The sequence below is a fragment of the Solea solea genome, chromosome 19, assembly GCF_958295425.1.
Source record: "Solea solea chromosome 19, fSolSol10.1, whole genome shotgun sequence".
Lineage (NCBI taxonomy): Eukaryota > Metazoa > Chordata > Actinopteri > Pleuronectiformes > Soleidae > Solea > Solea solea.
The window spans coordinates 9,685,191-9,708,207 of record NC_081152.1 but is presented as its reverse complement, the minus strand read 5'-3'; the positions used below and the strand labels follow the sequence as shown (position 1 = coordinate 9,708,207).

The following is a 23,017-nucleotide window of genomic DNA, read 5'->3' as shown; positions in this document are numbered from 1 at the left end:
ACACAATACTGATCAAAGAATTACATTTTTAACTGTACGGTTTCCTTTTAATCACAATGTAAGTATTTCCCACATTTTATTCATTTTCAATCAACATTACTCATTTTAGGCTCTTAACCATGAATTATGATATTGCTAATTCTGAACCTTTGTACACTTTCAAGGACAAGGAAATTAAAATATTCAACAGCTCTTATCATACAACACGTCACAAACAGTGCATATCAGTACAAACACACACACACACACACAATATAAGCATTGTATTATTTTCTGTCAGGTAACCAGACAAATATGCAGCTTTAACTCCGACTGCACTTTTAAATACACCGTGAACAACAGTGATATGTCGGGTTCAAGTTTTTACAGACACGGTTCACCACCTCACCTGTAGCTAATACCGTTAGCATACGCTAGTTAGCTCGAGCAACTCACCAAGAGAGGCCAAAAGTTGTGTTACTCCAGATCTTCAAACACTTCTCTGCTTCAGGTACATATGCTTTCGCTAACTAATCTTTTTTTAAATTAACACCCATTGTTCTGCAGAGTTTTTATCTCTGTATCTGCGTGTCGTTCTTCTACTCCCATCAACGATCCCACACTCCAATCTCGCGTGAAAGGGCTCAGTCTCGCTCAACGAGTTAGGAGGCGGGTCTAACTTCAGCTGACCAATCACAATGCAATACAACTGGGACCGCGTGTGCGCCGAACTCCTCTGATTGACAGACTGAACAACGAATACAAAATAATGACAACTAAGGAAACTATCAAAATAAAATAATATATAACTGAACCCAACTCTCTACTGGGTTCAATAAATCAATCAATACATTTAATATGTGAGTATATGTAAATATTTGTTTCGTACATATTGCAGTGTTGACCTAACAGAGTTGATTTGAGCTGAGCATCGCAGTTAACGTCTATTTTAGTGTCCAGTGACACCGGCCAAGTTTGAAGTCTGTCAAGAGAACTGAAAAAAATTAAAGGTTTTAATTTATTTTATTATGAATAATCAGACACTTATCAAATATGATTTGAAACTGCATCAATCCCATAGTCATGAAGGACTTTGGCACTTGTTAAGTTTCATGAAAATGTTTTTTTGGTCTTTTGTCAACATTTTGTGTTGACGTTAAAATCCTGTTAGTTATAAATGTTGTGTTGTGGCACAAATTATATTAAAAAAACAAACAATGAATTACAGTCAGTGAGCAAAGTCTTCACTTCTAATAGAATCATTGAGACGTGAAGTCCAACGAAACTGGTCTCAGGTTCCAAAAAATGGTCCTGAGAAAAAATGCTAAGAATGTGTGAGGACACACACACACACACACACACACACGTTTGCGCTTCATTTTTAGTGAGGACCCTCATAGACATAATGCATTCCATAGCCCCTTACCCTAACCATAACTAAATGCCTAACCCTAACTTTTTACCTTAACCCTTATCTAAACTCAATTCTAACCCTAACCCTAAAACCAGGTTTTAACCCCCAAAAGCCCTTTAACGAAGTGAGGACCAACCAAAATGTCCTCACTCTGTATGGTTTATAAGTTTTTTGGTCCTCACAAAGCCACAAATAGTACAAATACGTACACTCACACACACAGGTGTGCAAAGCTATTCTTCTTAGGACACTGCATTAATATGCATTCATTTTAGACATACACAAAGCCATGTTAAGGTTAAGTTAATGCTTAACCCTAAACTTAACTTAACCACAATTAAAATCTTAGCCCTAAGCTTATAACCGGTTCCTCACAGATGAGTTTATGTCTCATTAGGACCAGGTTTAGGTCCCAAGTGGTCCTGACAAGGCCAATGTTTCAGCCAGGAAACGACCTAAAGTGGTAACAAATGTACACACACACACACACACACACACACACACTAATAATAATACTCCCAGACACAAAGGTGAACATTTAGTGTCTTTATAAAACGATTTGCAAAATATAGCCAAGGCTCATTCATTTAAATATGCATAAATAGCAAGAAAATACTTTCCCATTTTAATTCAAATATTTTTTTTTTTTGAACTTCTTTATACACAAATCAGAGATGAACATTATATGAAAAAGGGGCCTGACACCCTCGTGATTTGTTGCAGCAGGAGAAAACAAAAACACAAGCATACTGTATAGCTAAAGCGGCAGTTTGATTAATCAGAAATATACTGTACATTAAAACATTAAAACAAAGTTTTATTCAAGTCTGTGAAATGAAAAGTACACATCTTTGGATGGATGCCTCAGAGTTCTTTTATCTTTTCTGTTCTTTTTTTTTTTTTCATCATCAGCAATAGAACCATAATTAACACCACAATGGCCAAACGTTTGTCTCTATGTACAATAGTGCAGACGAGGAGCTTAAATCAGAACAAGGCAGTGGAAGGATAGTGACGTGTTATCAAACCTCCTGATTAATCAAACTTCAAGTGGGTCTCTCTCCTTGTTTTGGAATCAGCAAACACAACATGTTAGAATCAAACACTTGCAGGACATGTGCCAAATAACACCCTGCTACAAACTAATCATTTTTAATGCTTTCAAAATGCATCAGAAACTTGATTCAAAAGTGTTTTGTTCAAAGGCTTGTTTTTAAAAAGATGTATGAAAATGTTATTATGCGTAGTAACACTAGAGGGAAATGTCCTGTTTTTGGTATCAAATGGCATTTTCTTGCATATGAATACGTTACCTTATTTTGCCTCAGAGAACATTAAATAAATATGGTAATTTCTGAATGAATACCATTTTAGACGGCCTTCTTGGTCAATTTTGCAAATAACATATCGTGTTTTCCACATTTGCAGTGTCAAACTTCACAGGGGCTGAAACTACCGATGACATCTGTCAAATTGTTTTAATTGTTTATGTTGTCTGAGGGGGGGAAAAGTATTTTATCACTGCCACATCAGCAGGCTGCAAAAAGTTCTTTCTTTTTTCTTTTAAAGGTGCTTTAGCTTCGTGGAGCAGAACTGACACAGATTTAAGAGTTTGTCTTTCTTGTCTTTTGTCGCCTCCTGCAGACCAGAGTTCATTTGGCCGCCTCAGAGATGGGTGGAGCACGCTCCAGTCTCATGGTCCACGGGTCAGAGGTCGCAGTGTAAAATGGCGAGCGGGTAAGCACTTCTTCTCCAGCCAGAGTGAAGGCAAACACTCCCCTCTGCCTCCCTTCTCCTGTCTTCTCCTCCTCTGCGACATGCTTCCCCTCTGCTCGCCGCTCCTCCCTGCTCTCCCTGCTTGCACCTTCCACGCTCTTATATCCCAGACTCCTACTGCCGAGGCCAAGCATCTCCCCAAGTCCGTGGCTCTTGACTCCCTGGTACGCGGGGCTTATCCCGTTCTCCTCAAACCGGTTGGTGGCAGCGGCCGGGGGACACAGAAAGTTGCTGTTGGGCGTCGAGCGCCAGGCTGCCGGCTTTCGCCCGCGCCGGGGGCGCGAGATCCGGCAGCTCTGCCTCTTGATGTGTCGATGCAAGTGGTCGGACCGCGTGAAGCTTTTGTAGCAGTGCTCGCACTGGTATGGACGCACGCCTGTGTGGATTCGCAGGTGGTTCTTCAGGTCGTAGTTGTGGACAAACTTGGAGTTGCAGTGGAGGCAGATGTAGGGACGCTCGCCTGTGTGCTTCCTCATGTGGATCTTAAGCTTGTCTTGTCTGCAGAAAGAACAAAAAAACATACGTTTTTACACAAGATCTTGAAAGGTGGACACGTGAATTACAACTCTACATTTCGTTTTTGTTCGTCGACAAAAATCTGCTCTAAAATGGAAAATATATGAGAGGAAGATGTTGAAAGAGATATCACTGGAAAAAATGACTAGTCTAACTTTTACAATGCTAATATATGGTAAGAGGACTATAAAGTATAATGTACAAAGTATAGTGGAGGCAGACACACTTCAATAAATAAATCGATTCCCTGCTAGTGCTTGTACGCTGGGACAAGAGTTGAACAGTGTAGTCGAGGTAGACTTCGCCGTAGCTTGACTTAAATGTGCATGGGAACGCACTGACTAATGCAAAGGAACCTGCAGAGGGGGCTTTCCACTTTCAGCTCTTTGATATTCAGATGAGGTGAAAATAGATTAACCTCACTCCAAAGGGCACTTTCTCTGTTAACTGTGCTGTTTTACATAACGTCCTCCTGCCTTTTCCACTTGAGGCACTTGCAGTGAATAAGCGATGCTGCCATTTAAACGTGCTGGTTCACATACCTGGTGAACCGTACTTCACAGATAGTGCACATATATGGTTTCTCTCCCGTGTGCGTCCTCATGTGCCGTGGCAGTTTCCCGGCTCCTTGGATAACCTTGTTGCAGATCGGACACTGCTGCGACGCTTTGGGCTTCATCTTCCTCTCCTCCTCCAGCTGCCAGGGAGGGAAGAGCGCCCCCAGGTGTGATGCAGAGCTCAGGAAGCTCAGGTACGAGCGGAAGTCCGCCTCATCCTTAATCTGACCCAGAGCGTGACCTTCGGACGGCACTGACCGAGCATTCATAGAGCTGCCTAGACCGGAGTTGACAAACTCCTTCAGGAAGTCACTGTGGAGCAGACTGGGGGGGGCCTCCTCTTTCATCTCCTCCTTTATGATCTCTTTCTTTACAGCTAGGTCGAGAGGCCTTGTGGCTTCATGCGGGCCAGAGGTGGAGAAAGCATGGGGCAGCCTGCTTTGCAGCGACGCCCCTGTGTGAGGATGCTGATGGTGGCTGGGGTCCAGGAGCTGCTGTGGGAAAGCAGGGAACTCAGCCGCCCACATAGAGGGGTAGAATCCTGGGAGGAGAGGAGAGAAGTTGGCCCTCCGATCCAGTGTTGACGTACGGGGATACAGCCCTTCCTGGAGGAGTGACTCAATGGAGAAATCCTTCAGAGCACGACTCTCCATACTTTCCTGCAACACAGTGACGGCATCATTAGTGTCATAGTGATTCAAAGTCCCCCTTTTTTAAAAAAAAATAACATACTTCAGTTGGTATTAAATAAATTAAACTAATAGTATGTCATGTCTGCCGTTGAGGGGGCAATCAATCAAAACATTAACAAATGGCATAATTTGAGGAGGCAGAGTGGGATCATTTTGTCCTGCTGTCTCAGTCATTTCCCACTTTGTGTTTGCACTTTACGGGAAAAGTTTAAAAATTAAATGGTCCAATTCCTCCAATACAAATATGAATTTACATGGATTTAATTTTATGGAGTGTTGGAAACATTTAAGCTCGTGTGAGTACACGATATAACATTAGTCTCTTTGGTTTTAGATATTTGAATGTAGACATGTTACATATTATATCTTTAAGTCCATTCTAACCAAAGTAAGCCAACACATTTCTGTAACTTGATTACTTGTTTGAAAGAACTTACGTTTCTATTGGACACATTATTTTAAAGTTTGTCAAACCTTTTCTTTGTTTTCAAAGTGCCTTGAAAAAAACTAAATGAGTATAGAGTATGTCGTGTCACCTGTTTTCCTCTCATGCTGTCTGGAGACTGTGACTGTGGCGACTCCCTGTGCAGCTCAAACTTCTGGTGGTATGTGGAGGTGCTGGCAGGCTGAAAATCCCCCCTCCCCGGAGGCGTGTGCTCCCCCCTGCTCTCGGACGACTGCAGCGACCTCTCGCTGAGATTGTCCTCCTCATCCTGCTCATCCTTCCTGGACCCCTCCTCTTCATCCTCTTCCTCTTCTTCCTCCTCGTCGTCCTCCTCCTCCTCCTCCTCGTCCTCTTCGCCCTCCTCCTCCCTCCTACCTCCACCACTGCCTCCTCCTCCTCCTCCTCCTTCTCCACCCCCACTGTCCATGATCTCCAGGCAAACGTTGATGATACACGGGATCTCCAGCATCTGAGCAGCGTTCAGGATCTCCTTGACGTTGGACGCCGTCACGGTCAGAGTGGAAGTGTAGGCAAATTCCAGGATGGCAGTGAGAGAGTCGGGGGCCACAAAGTCAATTTCGTACACGGCCGCAGTGTGATGGTGGTCTGCACCATCATTGGAGGCCACTGTGAAGAGCTTCTTGAAGTACTGGCTGCAGGCGGCCAGAACAGAGCGGTGGGTGCGGTACTCCTGGTCACGGACGATGAGGATGACATCGCAGAGCAGACCGTCTCGACGCTGCTCGTTGAGGCTACAGAGGACGTCGCTGCTGTGATTGGGGAAGGGGATCCCAATCAGGTCCTCTTCTCTGTGATGGACCATCCTCCTCTGTGTTCTCGTCTCTTATCTAGATGGGGAGGCAGTGACATTAAAGGGTTTAGTGACACTTATAATAATTAGACAGTGAAACTGAACAAAATTATTATTATTTTTTAAATGTTTTACTTGGCCCTAAAAAAACAATAGGCTTGATATCTCAGTTTGTGGCTTTATTATTGAATTTAAGATAAATCCTCAAAACATTTATCACAGTTAGGAAGTTATAAACCTGAAACTCTGTCTGGATCATGAAATACTTAAATCATTTCCTTATTTCCACGTTTGTTAGATTATTTTGTAGAACAAGAACAAAGTAGTAATATATTGTTGCTTAAATGTAGAAATAAAGAAGTTTAAAAATACAAATCAGCCTGCAAGCAATTATTAGAAGAGGAAATAATACAATACAATTTGGATTACAGAATATAGCTAAAAAAAAAAAAAAAAGGTGGAAGGAATACTATTTTAAAGCTGCGGTAAGTGTTGGGATTAAAAAAAATAAATAAATCATTGAGAAAAACTGATTTTTTACTTGGTCGCTTAAATGCAACACAGAGTGTGAGAAACACAATTCATAGTCATATTTAGCAGCGTGAACAATGATCAGCGTGAACATGAAACCAGATGTGAAATACTGATTTGAGGGTTGCAGCTCCTCCCCACTCGCACCTCGGTTTGAACAGCAGTGTCAGTGGAAACAGCAGCATCCACTCTGAAGTGAATATTTTTAAAACAACAAGTGACACTCCCGCTGCATTCAAATATACTGTACTGCAAGCTCGCTTGTGTCCGTGCCATCTGTGCAGCAAAGACAACAAGTGGTAAATACAGCATGTCTCCTTTTGAGCAAACATTACATCTGGGAATATTTAATCTCGCATGTGTTATCACAATTTCTCACAGGAACGTGTTGCAACTGTGTGGGTTAGGGAAACCCATCATCTTGATTAGATGGCGTTTTGATTTTGATTTCTGCCTGAAAGTCACGCATTGAGATTTCGCTGATGACTGCGCGAGAAGATTCCGCGATGATGCTCGCACACTGTCCATCCCTCTCATCTGTCTCCAGCTGATACGAGCACAAAGCCGAGGCCTTTGTTGCGTCTACGCAGAGCGAGATTGGGATGTGGGCAACAAAAGAGGTCAGAGTCTAGATACTGTATCCTGTCAAAGTGCTTCGACTGCAGTCTGCCCTCACCTCACTCACTCCCTCACTCACATGACTTACAGCAAATATTCTTTCGATGTACAAAAAAAGAAGTCTGTCTTACTCCGTCTTAAAATCTCCATCCCACGGCTGCCTGACTTCCTACCTGTTGATTCACTCTGCTGTTGTTTACAGTCACAGTGATAAAACTCCCTCTGGCAGAGTGCTCATTCATTCACATCTATGAATAGAGCTTAAACTTAGCCGTCCACACTTGGTGGTCACTGGAGGCATGTGTAGATAAATACTTTGAAGCGGCCCCACTCACCACAGCTGCATTGTTGACTGGCTCTAAATGGTCCAGCGCTGAAGCCGCACAGACTCTCCCTCTCTCCCTCCCTCCCTCCCTCCCTCCCTCACATCCACTCTCAGTCTCACTCATACATACACACACACTCACACAGACCCACACACGCATATAACGTAGAGTCTCACTTTTGTGTTTCTCCTGCTGCAGCAGATCACACAAGGGGAAGGAGGCAAAAAAAACATAAAAAACAAGAAGATTTCAGAAAATCCCTTAGTTCACCTGCAGGCATACAACTTGGGTACCGATCTTACGTGTAGTTTATTCTTGTCGATCTTGTTGCTAGGTAACTGTTGCCATGTTCGTGCCATTGATACAGTGTGGACATAATTAAAATGTCTATAGAGGGATAAAGGCCCACAGACCTGAGCACCTTCGCTGAGGTTAAACTGGAACAAAAGAGCGGCAGAGAAAGTTGCAGTGGCCACACTGATGAGCTGATGTATTGAAAATAGAAAAAATAATGAATGAAAGCAAAGGGGGATTCTGTCTGTTCTGTCCAATTTCATACTGATCCGACACACAAGTGCGGTGTAAATCCTGAGACAGACTCCGCCGTGTCCTCCACAGATTAGTGTTGCCTCCACAGAGAACAGAACAATATCCTTTTTTCTATTACATTTTACACCACATGTGAATGCCATAAAAGTATAAGCTTGGCTAAAAGGTGAGAGAATCTCCAGTGAAAGGAGCAGAGGAGAGATAATATGGCCCTGAAAGTTCCCTAACAGGTTGCACAAACACCAGTGGAGGGGCCCCTCCCTGTAACAGCCTGCCAAGGCAAACAATAGTGCAGAACTTGGAACAACACCGAGTGGATAAGAGGGAGAGAGAGAGAGAAAAAGAGTCTGACTGGGAGGGCTTGGTGAACTCACTGTCATTTGTTTGCTCTCAAGCCATCCCACCCACTCCTGGAACTATGGGACACGTGCTGCTGTTGCTGTTTGCTCGCCTAGTGCCCCAGCGAGCACCACTCCCCTACATTCCCACTGTTTGCCTGCCGCTAGTTCTTAGCGGCCTGCCCCTAATTACAATGTGGAGAGGATCTAAGGAGGATGTGCCACATAGACAGGGAGGGGAGGAGGGCACAGCTTTCCCACCACAAGGTCCTGGAGCGACATTTCGTCAGCCAAACAGCCTTAACCCTTTATGCACACACACACACACACACACACACACATGCGGTAGACACACACCCACCCACCCATCAGAGCTGCCAGGGTGGGGACGTCTTGTGAAAGAGCTCTGATAATCACCATGTAAGTCAGCTGGCAGAGTCGTTGAAGGACAATTAAATGTTTTCTTTAGTCCGGATAAAAAAACCCACACACAACCAAACACGACTCAGTAAAAGGTTGTCGGTCTATTTCAACCTGCCATTATAAGGTGACACCCGTTTTTTTTTTTTTTAATAAGTAAATTAAATAAATGGCGACGGCTGTATTTTATTGTAATTATCAGCCAGAGCACCTTGTGTATTTCTCTATTCATGACTGGGTCTGATAAACTGACATAATGACATAATGGACGGCGCTGCTGCCGCTCAGTCCGTGTCTCTTTCAGGCTGCCGGTGCTGGCCACGTCTTCTCTCATGCCTCACTTAGTCACTAACACTTTCAACTCAACACTCCCACCCCAAATTATGTGTCACCTCCATTCAGTGTCGTCTTTCTCCAAAGAGCTTCATCTGCTTTCTGGGCCTTGACCATCACCACCACCGCCGCCGCCGCCACCGCCTCTGCCGCCTCTGCCGCCTCCACCTCCTCCTAATCATTCTCCTCTTCCTCCTCTCCTCATCTTCCTCCTCTCTGTCCCTCTTGCAGCTGTATCATCATTATGCCCACAGCGGAGTGACTAACTTGTCCCCAACCCTGACCGCTCAGGCCACAAATCAGCAGCTAATGTCCATCTCAACCCTTGTCATGGGCAGACACTCATTTGGCCTCTAAGCTGCAACACCCAAAGCCGAGTTTATCCCTGTCAGGCCATCGCATCCACCTGACCCTCAGTCTAAATCACCAGCAGCCAAAGTTTACCCCCTGTCACCGACTGCCCGTAAGCAAACACCTGCTAAACACCTGTCACAGAGCGACAATTGCACCGCCGATAATTTATAATACTGACGGACAAAATTCAGCCCCTTATGAGGGAAGACATTCATTTGACCTACTGTGTAAAGTAGTCCATTATCACCACTAACACACTGGTGCAGCCACTTTGCGAGCACACTCTTCCTTGGTTGGTGTGTTTAAGTGACAATCGTCTGGATCCTATAGGCAACAACAGGAGGGGGGAAGTTTTAAATATTATCTTAATTGCTGTCAAAACTGTGCACACAGTGTGTGGCCAGTTACACAACACGGGGTTGTGTAGCTCTCTCGTAATTATGATGAAATGTCAGAGCAAAAAGTGGACATTTAACTGGACAATTGTGGCTAAAGAGTTGCTCGGAAAGTTTTAATGTGAAACGCAAAAGAAACTCAAAGTTTTGGTGCAAACAAACAACGGGTTAAGGGGAAAATGTGCTGCCATACCTGTTACTAATTTAGAGTGGCTTAATAAAAAAAAAAAGAGATTAGAATTTTGATGAAAAATATGTCGGCTAATGCCTCGGCATGACCCTCACTTTAAATATTTCCGTTGGATTAATCATACATTTTTTTTTACTATTTACTAAAAATTAAAATAGAAATATATGGCTTTAATTTACACTTCATTTGTATTTATTAGACGTAATGATTTGAAGTAAAGAGCCACTCTGGTTTTGGGAGACCTAAAGGCCAATTTAAGTCGCTCAGCTGCTTCAAGAGCCTTTTAGCTGGAAGTGTCACCTCTTGAGCCTTAAGGGGAGCCCACAGCTACACACCATTATCTCTCACCCTAAAGTAAACAAAAGTTTAGGGTTTGCTGTCGAGCATTGGTTGAATGATTAAAAAAATGTAGCTTGTATTTATATTACATCTCCTGGTGTTTTCCTAAGTCTTTGGGCCTGACTACACACAGACATGCTAAACACCAGAAGAGAGCGAGAGATCAAATCACGACCACAGACAAAGAAGAGATTCTTTTTCTTCTTCTCTTCTCTTTTTTTTTATATTATTACAGTTAATATTGGGTAGAAATCTGACAAATGTTGTCCATTTACACATGTTCAACAGAGAAAAATGATCTGTTTGGAGCGAATGAAACAATCCGCGTTAGAAACGGTGATAAATTAAACATGTCATTGGTGCGATGATTAGAATTCCTTGTCACAGTGTTTACTCACGCTGTGTGTGCAACCACGTTAACTCGTTTTTTACAGTGATTAAACAACAGCTAAAACACGAGTAACAACATTCGCAACAATAAGTACAATAATTGCCGTGTTTGTTCCCCCACCTTCGCAAAAACTGTTTTGTATTTTTAGAGTTAGTGACACCTGAATTAAAAACAGCAGCGAGTAAACAGCTCCGATGGTATTACTGGTTATTGCATTTTCTAACCAGATGAGGTAAGAAGTCTGTGAGCTGCCTGGCTGTAAACAATAATTTACAGCTCAGCCAAAAAATCCATAACATGCTTTTATTTTGCCCCCCCCCCCCAACACCCTCTCCCTCCCAAACACGTCCCATAAGTGAAACAACTACCTGACTCTTTAGTCCAGATTTAAAGGGGAATGTCGTATACATAGATATGTCATATCTAAAAGTGAAATGTGTAATTACAGCTGGAGACGGAACACATACTTATGTCCACAAAAATGTTTGACACTTCAAAGACATGCTGCGACGCTGTAAACACTCGCAGGCTATTCCCAGACGTTTATGGCACAATATTTATGCGACGGTCTAAATAATTACACGAGTCATTAAGTGACTTTATTGGCCCGTTTGCACCTTGTCAGGCCTTTGTGATCTGGAGCAGCATCCACATCAAACTCTAAGCGACGCACACGTGCACATCACTAACAAGTGGACGCTTGCTCACACACAAGACACACTTGTGCACAAATGTGGTGATATTGCAGAGATATTAGTCATGTGCATGTTTCAAAAGTCTGGCATCCACAGACAGTCACAAGCATCACACAGCTCTCAGCAGCCTTCACCTACCGTGCCTTCACTTTTTCTCCTGAGGTGTCTTTTTTTTTTTATTTCCAGACTACTAGGAGGCTCCGTGGCTCCTCGCTTGACCTCTCAGCATTGCCCTCTTTAATTGAAACAGGACTGCCTCCCTCTCCTTTCTCCAGTCTGTCAATCAGTCCGCCGGGCAGTCAGTCCATTCACAAGCTCCTCACCTCTGGCCACAGCTGCCCATTCATAAGAACAATTGATAATAATAATAATAAAAAAAAACAATACTAATTAAAAAAAAGGAAAATACCCAGGAATGGAAGGAAGGAAGGTGGAATATCCAATGGTGAGATGCAAGAGCAGCGCAGCAGAGGCAAAGAGCAGAGTGTGATTCTTGGGTCTGTCTGTGAAGCAGGCAGCGTGGCTAGTGTGGAGTTTAGAGTCAGGCTCACTGTTGTGTGTGGCTCGTGTAGGACGAGCGAGGGAGTGAGAGGAAAGGAGAAGGGAGGGAGGGCAGCAGCACTGCGCTGTGGAGATGTCGCACCACTAGTTTTTATAGCAGGGTGGGTAGCTGGAAGATAATAATACCCCATCCTCCTCCACAACACAAGTTTAAGCGCACTGTGTAATAAGCCCATGGCGCAGACACCCTCTGATTTAGGTCAGACAAAATGAATTTTTAGTTGTGTTAGCGTGGATATTGGTATAAAGGGACCGGGGCAAAGGAACTCAAAGGGGTTGTTTGGGGAGACAGAGGGAGGGTAAAAAAAAAAGGAAAAAGGAAAAAGGGAAAAAAGAGAAAAGTTAGAAAACTATTTTGTGCCCCTCTGCTGGTTAGTCTCAAGCTGAGATGAGGAGATGTGCAGAAGTAGAAACATAACAGCAACTTGACGCCATGTCACGTTGCCTTTTTACACCTGTTTTTGGCCGAGTGTGTGATTCTCATTCTCATTTCCCCGCATAGAAAAGTCAATTCTATAACAACCAGCTCTTTTAGTTTTTAGCACACATGTTATGGAGTCAAAGACAAGCAATGCTTATCAACACACTGCGTTGAAAACACCCTGTACTCATGAGAGGCCGAGTCAGTCAAAGGTGTTTACTTGAAAGGAAATATTACTTAAAAGCTGACAAAAACCACAAAAGGGGAGAGAAAAAAAAATGTGATGTGATAGTGATGAACTTATTTTTGTCAGACAGCCGAGGTTTCAGAAACACGCTGAGAGCAAAGGGCCAACGATGGAGTCCTGGTTTGAGTCAGAAAGGCACCTCAGACAGGATAACAGTTGGTGAATGCACCAGCACCTCAGCTTGTGTTGAGGAGGAGGAGGAAGTGTGTGTGCAGAAAGGTGAAGAAACGAGACGAACTGCTGAAAACTGTAAAGAGGTGAAAGGATCGATACAGGGACTTGTGAAGAGCGGGGGGGGAAATGATTTTGTGTATATCTATATATACATATATATCTATATATATAGATATATATGTATATAGATATGCCGTCAAACCTGTGGGAGGGACATAAGCATATCTACAGGATCTGACAAAGCAATTGGGATTTCCTGTATGACATCACAAAACCACTCCTTTTGGTACAATAGCAGGAGTCCTTCCACTGAGGGATGAGCTCAGCAATTTTTATTTTTTACTTTTATTATATTTATGTCTATATTTTGTCTTTCAGGAAAAAAAAAAAACATGTACATTTCACAGTCTGGGCCCTTTTTCATTCATAAAAGGTAGAATGCGCTATGCGCCATTGTTTTGCTTGTGGCCGCTGGACCTTCAAATCTACTGAAATATTCCTAACCATAAATCCATAAATCTCCAGCGACAGTCACACTGTGAAAGCAGTCAAATTATGTCGAGTTAACCTCCGCAAACAAGGAGACATCACAGTGTACATCAGACTCTGCTATGCCCACTTCCCCCTGGGGGAAAACACGGACCAAAGCCAACCGCAGCCCATGCCCTGGTGGTTTACACTGTTTTGTACAGGGTGAGAGCTGAAGCCAGCTCACACTGGCATCAAGTATATATAAACAGGGTTAGCCACTAACTGCGAACAGGCCAGCCAGACGGCCAGAAAAACAACATTAGCCGTCCTATAAGATCGCCTATCTTTTCTACACGCGTCACTGCCAGTATAGGAGCACACTTTTAAGTGTTACCTGTGAGCGCTGATTTGTTTCTACAGTATGTAAAACAGCAGCTTTTTCCCCCCACATGTAATTCACACAGTATAACGAGGTGGAAAAGCAGACTTTCACTGTATGGTAATAGTCTCACATATTGTAATACAAGCACGGGAACGTTCATCTCGGTGCTTTCGGTGTTTTAGTATTTCTGTTATATCATGTAATTCTCCCCCCCACGTTGTTGACTGTTGCACACCGAGAAGTGGTGACTCTCGGTTGCCAGCAGTCACAAGATTCGAGGATTCAAGGGGCTGAGTAAGAGTCGTCTGTTTTGTGTCTGTCTGTCTGTCTGTCTGTCTGTCTGGCATCTCCGTGCACCTGTTTACGGTCACCTGCTGCGCCCGGCAGGATTACAGATTGGCACTTTTTTTTAAGTGGGGGTGAGGTGTGAAATATCATGGAGCCGTTGACACCGTACAAACTAACAAATTCAAGAAGAGACGTAGCTCAAAAATCTGATCTCAAAACAAAAATCCAAGCCTTTCAGATTGAGACTATAGATTAGCACCACTACAGCCATAAATCTGCGTGTAGGTCGGTCATTGTCATAAACTAAATTCAAGATTATTTACTTCTGAATAATCGTGTAGCGTTCACATTATCCACTTCTCCAGTTACTCTCAGCAAGCTCCATTTTGTGATCCCAGACTGCTTGACAGTTTGTCACGGCTGCTTGACACACAGCAACATCTCCACTGTTCCCACACACACACATGCTTTCACACAGTCCCCAATTCAGATTCACATCTCTGTGCATTGTTACTGCTGTCAGATGTTTCACTTGTCCACACACGTGCATTGTTCTTGCCATTTGCACTTTTGCAAAAATAAAGTAACGGGATTAACGTCGGTGTCACGGCGTTGGTCATAAAACAACACGCTTCCATTGTTGTTTAGACAAGAAAAGCTCAAACAATAGTTTTGGTCAGACTGTAACATTACACTGGTGCAACCAAAACAAAGAGGTGGGTAGGTCAGCCAAATATTATATTATATCTTTTTTTTATCAGGCTAAAGAACTAGTTAGGACAATACAAACTAGTGTTGCAAGAGGGAGTCTTCCCCACTTAGAGCTTCATATTATGAAGAACTTTCAAAGACACGTGACAAACTTTCTGACCTTCTCTGACGCGAGTCTGTGATAAATGATTTACTTCATAAGTGAAACTGAGAGAAATCACCATCAGCTGTTTCAGCAGGCGTTAAAATGAAGCATCTGTCTTGTTGCTCATTGATGAGATGTGCGGTGCTTGAGATGTGAGCAAATTCAAATCACTTTCTTAAAGAAGTCAGTGTCAATGAATGGATCAGAGAATATTAAAATGTAAAGGGCTTGCATTGCACCGCAGCCTGGATTACTTCTGACACCACCTCCCCATGCTCAGATATTCTTTGGAGCACATTCTGACTAAAAGATTTTAGGGAAAAATCAGTTGCATAACATGTAAATTCCAGGGTGCTGCCAACGACAACAGGTTTTAAGCGATGAAGCAATGTGTACCTGGCAAACGGACATGGAAAATGAATTCTGAAAAATACTTCAGGCCTTGGATATGAAACTACTGACAGAAAAGGAAAAAAAAAAAAGAAATTCAATCATCCTGACTTGTGCCCTTCACCCTGGTGTCTCTCAGAGGCCAGGTGTGGTCTGATGTGGGAGAGAAGCAGGAAAGGGAGGCAATCATCCCCTCATAGTCCAGAGATAGAGCATCGCAGCAGCAGCAGCAGCAGCCTCCCAGGTCTACACCCCCCGCCTCCAGAAGTCCAAGGACGGAGACACAGATGCAACGCCGCTTAAACACGGACAGAGGCAGGCCTGTGTGAAAACCCGCTAACCCCGCGCTGCCTCGCTCAATCACATGCAAGGCGACCATCTGTCCTTGCACAGAGGTCACGAGTCACCTCAGAGAAGGCCGTTTGGGTGAGTGAGGCGAGGATGTTCGTTACTGCTGACCTGCCTGTTTGCGCTTTAACTTTTCGCCTGTTTTGTCTTCTTTTCAGGCAGCTTAATCGCTACTGAAAGCCTTGCCAGAAGGGAGGCAAAGAACACAAGCTGCATATTTAGCATTGCAAGTGCTGGGACAGACAGAGTTACTGCGTTTCACAGGTGGTCGGAACTGCTGTGAGTAAAGACACTTTGTGGGGATATTTACTCAAGGCAAATATGATTTTACTTCACTCCTGGGGCTACTTTCATCCACCTTTCATTTTATGGTGCTAATAAAAGGGTGAAATCTTAATACTCAATTATGCCCCTGGCTCTACCCCTCACCCTCACCCTTGGCCCTTGAAAGACGAGTGATAGGTTTATAGTAGCTGAATTCTTCCTCCGCACAATGAGAAGTTGTCTTTTACATGAAACTTGCCTCAGGGATGTGCACAATAACTCTTTCATACTAATTATTGTTCTGGAATTATTTTTATTAGATTATAGTAAACAAGAGAACAGCATCTTGCAACCCTAACCCATCGGGGACGTCCCTTCAACTACACGTTAAAGCTCTTGCGCATAACTGCCGCTGACTTAAGGCTTAAGCGGCAATGTGTGAACTTAAGTTGACTATGGTTTCAAATGTCAAACACATTCGTTTATATGTGAAAGTTGTGGCTAGTTAAAGGAAGACATGGAATTGGAGCTTATTCTAGACCTGAAACTGCAACAAAATACAGTCGGAGTCAACCCCCTGACCTTCACCACCATGTTTGCACTTCTGAATGCATTGCAGTGCTGTGTTGTGTTGTGTTCATTTGATCAGCTCTGTGGGTGTGGGTGTGTAAGGGTGGGTGCACGTTGGCAGGGTCGTGGGGTGATTGAGGACAACGCTGTGTAGGTGATAACGAGAAAGAGGCCAGCCTTGGTGGGACAGCCTCTGTCTGCCCTCAGGTAGTGTGTGTGCGTGTACGCATGTTTGTGTGTGCGCATGTGTGTGTGTGTGTGTCAGCAGGAGAGCCCTCGGGCACTCTGGAACCTCCTAATTAAATCCAGTCAGGCTGCAGGGCAAGGGAGACAGATGCCTGTCATGACACACACACACACACACACACATACGCAGGTGGCGGAACACACTCAACGACATGCACGCTCACAAATGCACCAGTGTGATGTATAGGTCAGCTATTTTTGAATGAACACATCCCACTCAGGTATCACACAGGTAACTAATCTGTTTTTGACCCCCAATGACTAAAAAAATAAATAAAGCAACATAAAGCATATGTTGCTTATTTTTTATGATTATTATTAATAATAATAAATCCATGGGTTATTTATTAAGGTTAGCCCGAGGTTAAAACAAGTTTGGCTAATTTGCTTCAAAATCCATCAGTGAACTTTCATTAGTTGCATTACAACCCTGGAAATCTGCTGGATTGAGTCCAACCTTTTTCCTCCATCCCCACACACACACACACACACGCGCCAAGCGCGTCTCGCACTCTCCCATGCAGTCGTGACCCATTCTTGCTTCCAGATTGACACATCTCTCTTTCCCCCCAGCACAGAATGAGACATAATTGTGCTGAATATCTGTTGCCTGCAGACTCTGTCACTTTCTTTCCCACTCTCCGTTTCCCCCATGTACGGCCCAGAGCTGCAGGCAACCACATATAGTACTTAGCAGGGTAACTGCTGTTTGTCTGGGGTGGGTGGGTGGATCAAGGCATGATTCTCTCCTTTCTCTCCCAGTGATTAGATAGCATAAGCAGGCCAGCGAGCCTAACCCACACACTCATGTCTCTAAAACTGCCATCCAGCCCTGCGTTTTCTCTCGCTGCCTCTCACACACAGGTGGGTGGACCCACTTATTCAACCCAGATCTTTCTTTTAGACATTATGAAATCAAGCTTTTTCATTCCTTTAATCTATCTCCCCGGTGCAGAATGACATTTCTCTATGTTTCCTGCGACGTCTTTGCAACACACAACAGCTTTCATTTTCAAATTAACTGGGTAATATTTTCCTTTTCTCTCCCCCGACCTCCCCTTTTTGTCGAGCTGACAATCATGTCTCGTTGCACTTGTCACCATAGGCTGAGGCTAGGTGGGTTGCCAGTGGTTACAAGGGCCTATTTTCTATTATCTAGGTAACATTCAGGAAACACCCACAATCTGTAGGCAATGTAAAATGCATCATTGCACAACCACATAACAAAATGTAGCTGCCACTGACATTTCAGATGTCGACATGTGTGACAAAAAAATATTTCTCTATTTCGACTCTGCTGGGAACACAATAACCACTGCAGCACACGCACACACATTCTATAGTAAGCGATTCATAAAATAACAGTGAAAAGTGATTCATGGTTTGCTTTTGACTAAAAGCTAACGTTCTGTGTATTCTACAGGAACAATGAACACACAAATATCACATGATGCGCACTGTATTTTCCTCATAATTGCTTCCTGGTGACCTTGTCCATGGTTTAACTACTAATATAATTAAAAGAGATTTTTTTTTAAAGAGATAGAGAAAATGGTGGACATGGAAATAAAGTATCCGACCTCTGGGAAAGCGAGTGCCTGCCTCCCTGGCTGGTTTGGTGTTTGAGCCAGGTGCTGTTTTTTTTTTTTTTTTTTTTTTAATCGTGAGGAACACAAGAGTACACAAATCCCACAGAAGGAGCTTTTTTGGCAGGGCTCGGGCCTCCCACCCACGACAGCCTCTTCAAGCCTCCTCCCATCCTCTATTCATCTGTGAGGGGCGGCTTACTCACCCAGCCCAACTCCACACAACAAAACCTGGACCTCGATCCTACGGAGGAGGGTGGACACGCACACACGCACACGCACACACACACATAAAAACCCCGGCTTCTCTGCAGTTGAGACGCGCAGTTGCATTAATTTGAACACACCAAAAAAGAAAAGTTGTTTTGAGCTGTACTCTCTAACTTTTCAAGTGACAATTTTAGACAGGCAGATTTTAGACAGCTGTGATAAGATGTGTCCTCGCAGGTTAAATCAGGTTAAAAGACAGTGGAGGTCCCAGGTAACTTGCCCACATGCTCCCAGCTGGGAAAGAAATACTTCACTAATTTGCATTTAGCTTTGTATTACTAGAATAGGGTTAGTATTTTTGAAAAATTGTGTTTCCCAACCTCAGTTTCCCCTGAGTTGAGAAATATCTTCATTCTTTTGACACTCGGTCCTGTTAGCGTAACTGTTAGCAAAGATAGCGGACACTGTTTACATTCTGGGAACGAGGTCCCGCCCCCTAACGTACGGAATTAGCGCTGCCTCAGACCAAGTGTCACTGGTGGGCACGTAACAAAAAAAAGAATGAAGATATTTCTTGACTCGGAAGCACAATTTTTCAAAAATACTACCCTTATTGTAGTAATACAAAGCTAAATGAAAATCGGTGAAGTATTCCTTTACGCCGCACCCTCATTCACTCAACAGTTTCAAGTCTCTCTTCCTCTCAATCACATATATCCACACACTCGAGATGCAGTTTTGTTTTTATACAAATACAGGCATAATGTACACTTCGCTATAGGTGGCATTGTGCAAACATGAATGAGATCTGCCCCGGGTAATGTTTGCTCAGCAAACTGATGTAAGAGAGGTCCTGTAACAAAAGACCTGCATGGATCAAGTTAAATTCAGATAATCCTGGAAAGAAAGACGCAGACAGACAGCCTCTCTCTCTCTCTCTCTCTCTCTCTCTTTCTTTTTCTCTCACCTGATGAAAGTAGGTGTGGTGTCTACTTGACTTTTTATACCCAGCTAACCTTACTGTAACAACAAGGAAGAGAGCTCTGTGGGCCCTGCTTGTTTCTACAGTGGGCTGCTTTGACGTGGTAATACGGTGCCTATCTGACACGTGATCTGTACATTGTCTCTTGCATTGGCGGCGAAATCCATCCTGAAATGTCCATCATGAAACAAACAACTATCCGCTGCTCATAAGCTGCATTGCAAGTTTCTTTGAAATCGCAGCATAGTTTGCATTAACCTCTGAGGGGCCATCCGTTAAGATAATGTCATTCTCATTAACACAGAGAATGATAAGGGGTTGGAACTGGTAGACTAGCCAGTGTGGTATATTATCACCATCTAATAATACTCTTAAAGGTTAACAGATACTCATGTAATTTGATTTTTTTTGTGGGGGTGGTGGGGGGTGGGGGTGGGGCAGGAAGAGTGAAATAATTTTGAATGTCACACCTCTGCCTGCACATCTGTTTCATAGAAACTGAATCTGCATCTCAATTTAAATTTAAACACAAAGTGTGCATGCGCGCACGTGGGGTTTCTAACTGATTAAATAAATGTCTGGAGGACAAATGTCATCCCCACGTGTATTATTAGCACCGTGCCATTGACAGACTGTGTTAAAACAGCAACTCGGGCAGCTTCAGAGATGTGAGGACAAAGCCGGACGAATTATACAGATATATATACTGTAGCAATTGTGCACGATAATTCATCACGCGGCTGCCGCGATAATGAGAAATGATTCATGATGATATCAGTCTCCCAGGCTGTGCCAGCTTTGTCATGCTTTCACTTGCTTCCTCCTCGGTGTGTGGTTGTTACAGTGTACGTGTGTATGTGTGTGTGTGTGTGTGTGTGTTTTGGGGAAAGGATTTCACTGCACACACATCTGCTGCAAGGTATGAACAGAGGAAAGTTTCTGGAAGGTGATGAGAGCCGGACAACTCTCTCTTCTTCTTCTTCTTTTTTTTACGCTCTGTCCTATTGTAAAAACTTTGATATGAATGGACCCTTTTGCAACTTAAAGCTGGAGCAAAAAGGAACCTGCTTCTACAAAAGGTCAGCCATCCTTCAGTCTGATTCCGGTGCTCAGTGGGTAGCAGAAAGCTGGTGCATACTTTGAAATTGTGCCACGACACACAGAAAATATGAACCTCTCATTATGACTTTTTTAGTGTGGGGGGGGAAATAGTAGTCAGAAAAAGAAAAAAAAGTCAGAAAAAGAAATGAGAGCGAAAAAAGACAAGCAAGCGAGATGTTACTGACCTTTTAAGAGGAGAAGTTTTGAGTGGAGTTCCTCCTTTAATGTGCACCCAGTCCTCGCGAGAGAAGTCAACAGCGTCTCAGCATGGGCAGACATGTGAAAGTGAGAGCAGGCGAGATAGACACTCAACTTTGCTCTGAAGGTGTGTCAGTGATTTGGGGGAGTGAAAAGGTACCGTTCCAATGAGACGGTTATCTAAGAAACACAACAAAACAAAAAACTGCTACACCCACCAGCCTCAGCCAACACCCCTCCCTCCCTCTAAACCAAAAGTATTTGGCAGTGTTCCCTACAAGTCCACCTGTGCTTAGGGGAGGGGAGTGACACACACACACACACACACTCACACTCACGGGCCAAGCCTAAAAACCTGCTTGCAAGCTAGGACTGGGTGGTATAGTTGTGGCTGTGGATTGACGTAGCTGAGCCATGGGGCTGGGGCTGCAGGGCAGAGGAAATGGACGCCTGAAGGTCTGGTACCACAGGAGCAAGGGATGAAATATTGAAGAATTGGGAGCTGGAAATAAAACAGCAAAAAAGCAGGTTGACTTCTGTGCCAACCTTTCCTACATGGTAATGTTTTTTTTTTTTGTAAAAGTGGGGAAGAGGAAGTCCCTGCATATAATGCAGGGTTGGACCAGTAGGTATTTCCCTGCACCAAACAGGAGCTAGAGGGGTTCATATCAGGTGTTGCACCAAAGACGTATGAGAGGAGAAATGAAAGGATTGAAGAAAGGATAGTGTGAAAGAGAGTCAGTGACAGTATCTGAGTGTATTTGGGTGTGTGCTTCGCTGTGCCAGACCATACCTGGTAAGACGTAAGAGCCATTGTGCTGCTCTGAAGCCCATAATGCAGTGTAATGGCAATACAAAGAGAATATTGTGTGATACTGGAGCAATAGACACCATGTGAGTCCAAAGACTGTGAAATAAGCTCTGGACAAGAGTGATGTGATTTTGTAGAAATTAGACAGATTTGATGTTTCCATTCATTCCAGACTTTTGGAAAAATCCATGCTCGTTAAAAAAAAACAACAACACAATTCACAGCAGAAACAACTGTTATTGGCTGCCGCTCCCCAAAAAAGAATGTGGTATGAATTAATCAGTGGAAGGATGGATAGATAAATAAATGAAAGAATCAACAGCCAAGCAATCAATGTAGCTATCAATCAACTCACATGTTATTTATATAGCATAAAGCAGGAGTGCGATGCAAATTAAGCTGCAGAGATGTCACAGAGAGGAAAGTGTTTGAGCTTTTTTACAAACCATGTCATCAAGGCTCCTCACCGGGGTTTCCCCCTTACCCAGATACTATGTAAACGCAATCATTTATTTACCAAGTAATGAGCAGACACAGATTAGTGTTTGAACCAACTAAATGTGGACCTCCTCCGCACATAGGTTGAAGCTATGGATTACAACGTCCGTGTTCTCTTTTGTAGATGACTCTGTTGGATCAAGCACACTGCACAAACACACAGCGGTTTGGTCATTTTGTGCCCTGTATTAACAACAGTTTTTTTGTCCTGTGAAAAGCGAGGTCTAACATTTAATGTCTACTTTATTATAGAAAGAAAGTACAGCACAGATCATTTTAAATAAACCCAAGCAGGTTTATTGGAAATGGATGTTGGTGTGACAGGGTGATCAGTGTCGTCCTGACTCCTGGTGAAACTGAAGTGAGACACTGAAAGACGTCTTTAACCGGAGTCCCGTGTTTATAAAAGAAGATGTGTAAGTGAAGGTGGCAACTATGACATGCTCTGCTATGTCCACTAAAAGTGCTTGTTTTCACCAATAAATGGCTGTAAATGTCTTTGGTAAGAGTCTGACAACATTACTGAAGCAGTCGTGTCACTCGGATGTTGGTCTGAATTCTAACCGAGACTAAGAGGCAGAGGTGGAAAGAGTAGTGATATAATCTACTCAAGTAAAAGTACCACTATTTGATTTGAAATCAATAGATTTGACTTAAGTAAACGCACTGGTCTAAAAATGTATTTAAGTTAAAGTAAAAAAAGTAGCTTGTTTAAAATGTACTCGGAGTAAAAGTTATTTACAA

The 23,017-nt window shown here is 43.4% G+C and overlaps 1 protein-coding gene across 4 annotated transcripts; it reads right to left on the bottom strand.

Annotated features, from left to right (window-relative positions):
- Positions 1-1,924: 1,924 nt before the first annotated feature.
- On the bottom strand, positions 1,925-21,206 carry LOC131446771 (zinc finger and BTB domain-containing protein 7C). Of its 4 annotated transcripts, XM_058618213.1 has the most exons (5): positions 20,952-21,206; positions 11,808-12,004; positions 5,471-6,227; positions 4,228-4,901; positions 1,925-3,667 (listed from the first exon to the last, which is right to left on the bottom strand). In XM_058618213.1, exons 3-5 carry the CDS (start codon positions 6,200-6,202, stop codon positions 3,046-3,048), a joined length of 2,028 nt encoding a protein of 675 aa, XP_058474196.1. In that variant the 5' UTR covers positions 6,203-6,227; positions 11,808-12,004; positions 20,952-21,206; the 3' UTR covers positions 1,925-3,045. The 4 variants fall into 4 exon arrangements, with proteins under 4 accessions (XP_058474196.1, XP_058474195.1, XP_058474197.1 ...); XM_058618212.1 differs by lacking the exon at positions 11,808-12,004; XM_058618214.1 differs by lacking the exons at positions 11,808-12,004; positions 20,952-21,206 and adding an exon at positions 12,079-12,436.
- Between the last annotated feature and the right edge of the window lie 1,811 nt (positions 21,207-23,017).

What these genes read in the sequence shown, in the direction of transcription:
- LOC131446771 (XM_058618213.1), bottom strand. Translation starts at nt 6,202, where the DNA reads ATGGTCCATCACAGAGAAGAGGACCTGATTGGGATCCCCTTCCCCAAT. An exon ending in ACAGCATGAGAGGAAAACAG is followed by an intron (nt 4,902 to 5,470) that starts GTGACACGACAT and finishes ACTGTGTTGCAG; the next exon opens with GAAAGTATGGAGAGTCGTGC. An exon ending in TGTGAAGTACGGTTCACCAG is followed by an intron (nt 3,668 to 4,227) that starts GTATGTGAACCA and finishes TTCTTTCTGCAG; the next exon opens with ACAAGACAAGCTTAAGATCC.